General features: G+C 41.8%; 1 protein-coding gene across 1 annotated transcript in view; it reads left to right on the top strand.

The window, feature by feature from the left end:
- The first annotated feature begins 241 nt into the window (after positions 1–241).
- LOC124034689 (myosin heavy chain, fast skeletal muscle-like) overlaps positions 242–756 on the top strand; it is a 20,482-nt gene continuing 19,967 nt past the window's right edge. The window contains exons 1-2 of the mRNA XM_046348165.1: positions 242–286; positions 419–646. Of these exons, the coding sequence (XP_046204121.1) occupies positions 431–646 (216 nt within the window). The 5' untranslated portion in view covers positions 242–286; positions 419–430. The remainder of the gene's footprint in view (positions 287–418; positions 647–756) is intronic.

Genomic DNA, 756 nt, shown 5'->3' with positions numbered 1-756 from the left:
GTAAGTTAGGGGTTGGTCTAGAATGTAAGTGGGTTTTCAGGCGTATTTATTTGAATTCTTGACAGAATATGTCGTAAAGTGAGTTGCCACATTGAAAATTAAATTGACCAGTTGCAACCTGTAGTTGAAATGGACATGGCCGTAATGATTGAGTCGAAGGGTGCCGTTTTCTAGCACTTCGGGGGCTAAATGATAGGACTTTAGACTTGTGCGTATTCACAACACCCTGATGTTTCACAGGTTCCTCCAATTAGTACAAATTCATCTGTAGGAGGGGAAAAACAAGGTGAGGAATGGTTTGAGTCTTCACATTTAAAAGTGATGAAAATATTCTATGAGATCCCTTTCACCTTACTCTGTTCACGGTGGAGGAAGCACCACAGAATCAATCACGTGTCTTGTTTCGCCTCTTTCCTAGTAATCCGTCACCATGAGTACGGACGCTGAGATGCAAATCTACGGCAAGGCTGCCATATACCTCCGTAAGCCTGAGAAGGAGAGGATGGAGGCACAAGCTGCACCCTTTGACTCAAAGAACGCTTGTTATGTGTCAGACGTCAAAGAGCTGTACCTTAAGGGTTTGGTCACTGACAGGGCCGACGGAAAGTGTACTGTGACAGTCACCAATCCTGACGGCACCAAGCAGGTAAGGCTGATTTGAAAAGTATTCAAGTTCAATTTTGTGCAATTACTTTATTTATTGAAAGAAAACAAAAACATCAGCATGAAAATTAAAAATCTGTAACAAAATATAGA

Source organism: Oncorhynchus gorbuscha, linkage group LG04 (genome assembly GCF_021184085.1).
Source record: "Oncorhynchus gorbuscha isolate QuinsamMale2020 ecotype Even-year linkage group LG04, OgorEven_v1.0, whole genome shotgun sequence".
Taxonomy (NCBI): Eukaryota; Metazoa; Chordata; class Actinopteri; order Salmoniformes; family Salmonidae; genus Oncorhynchus; species Oncorhynchus gorbuscha.
This window is presented reverse-complemented; position numbering and strand designations above follow the sequence as displayed.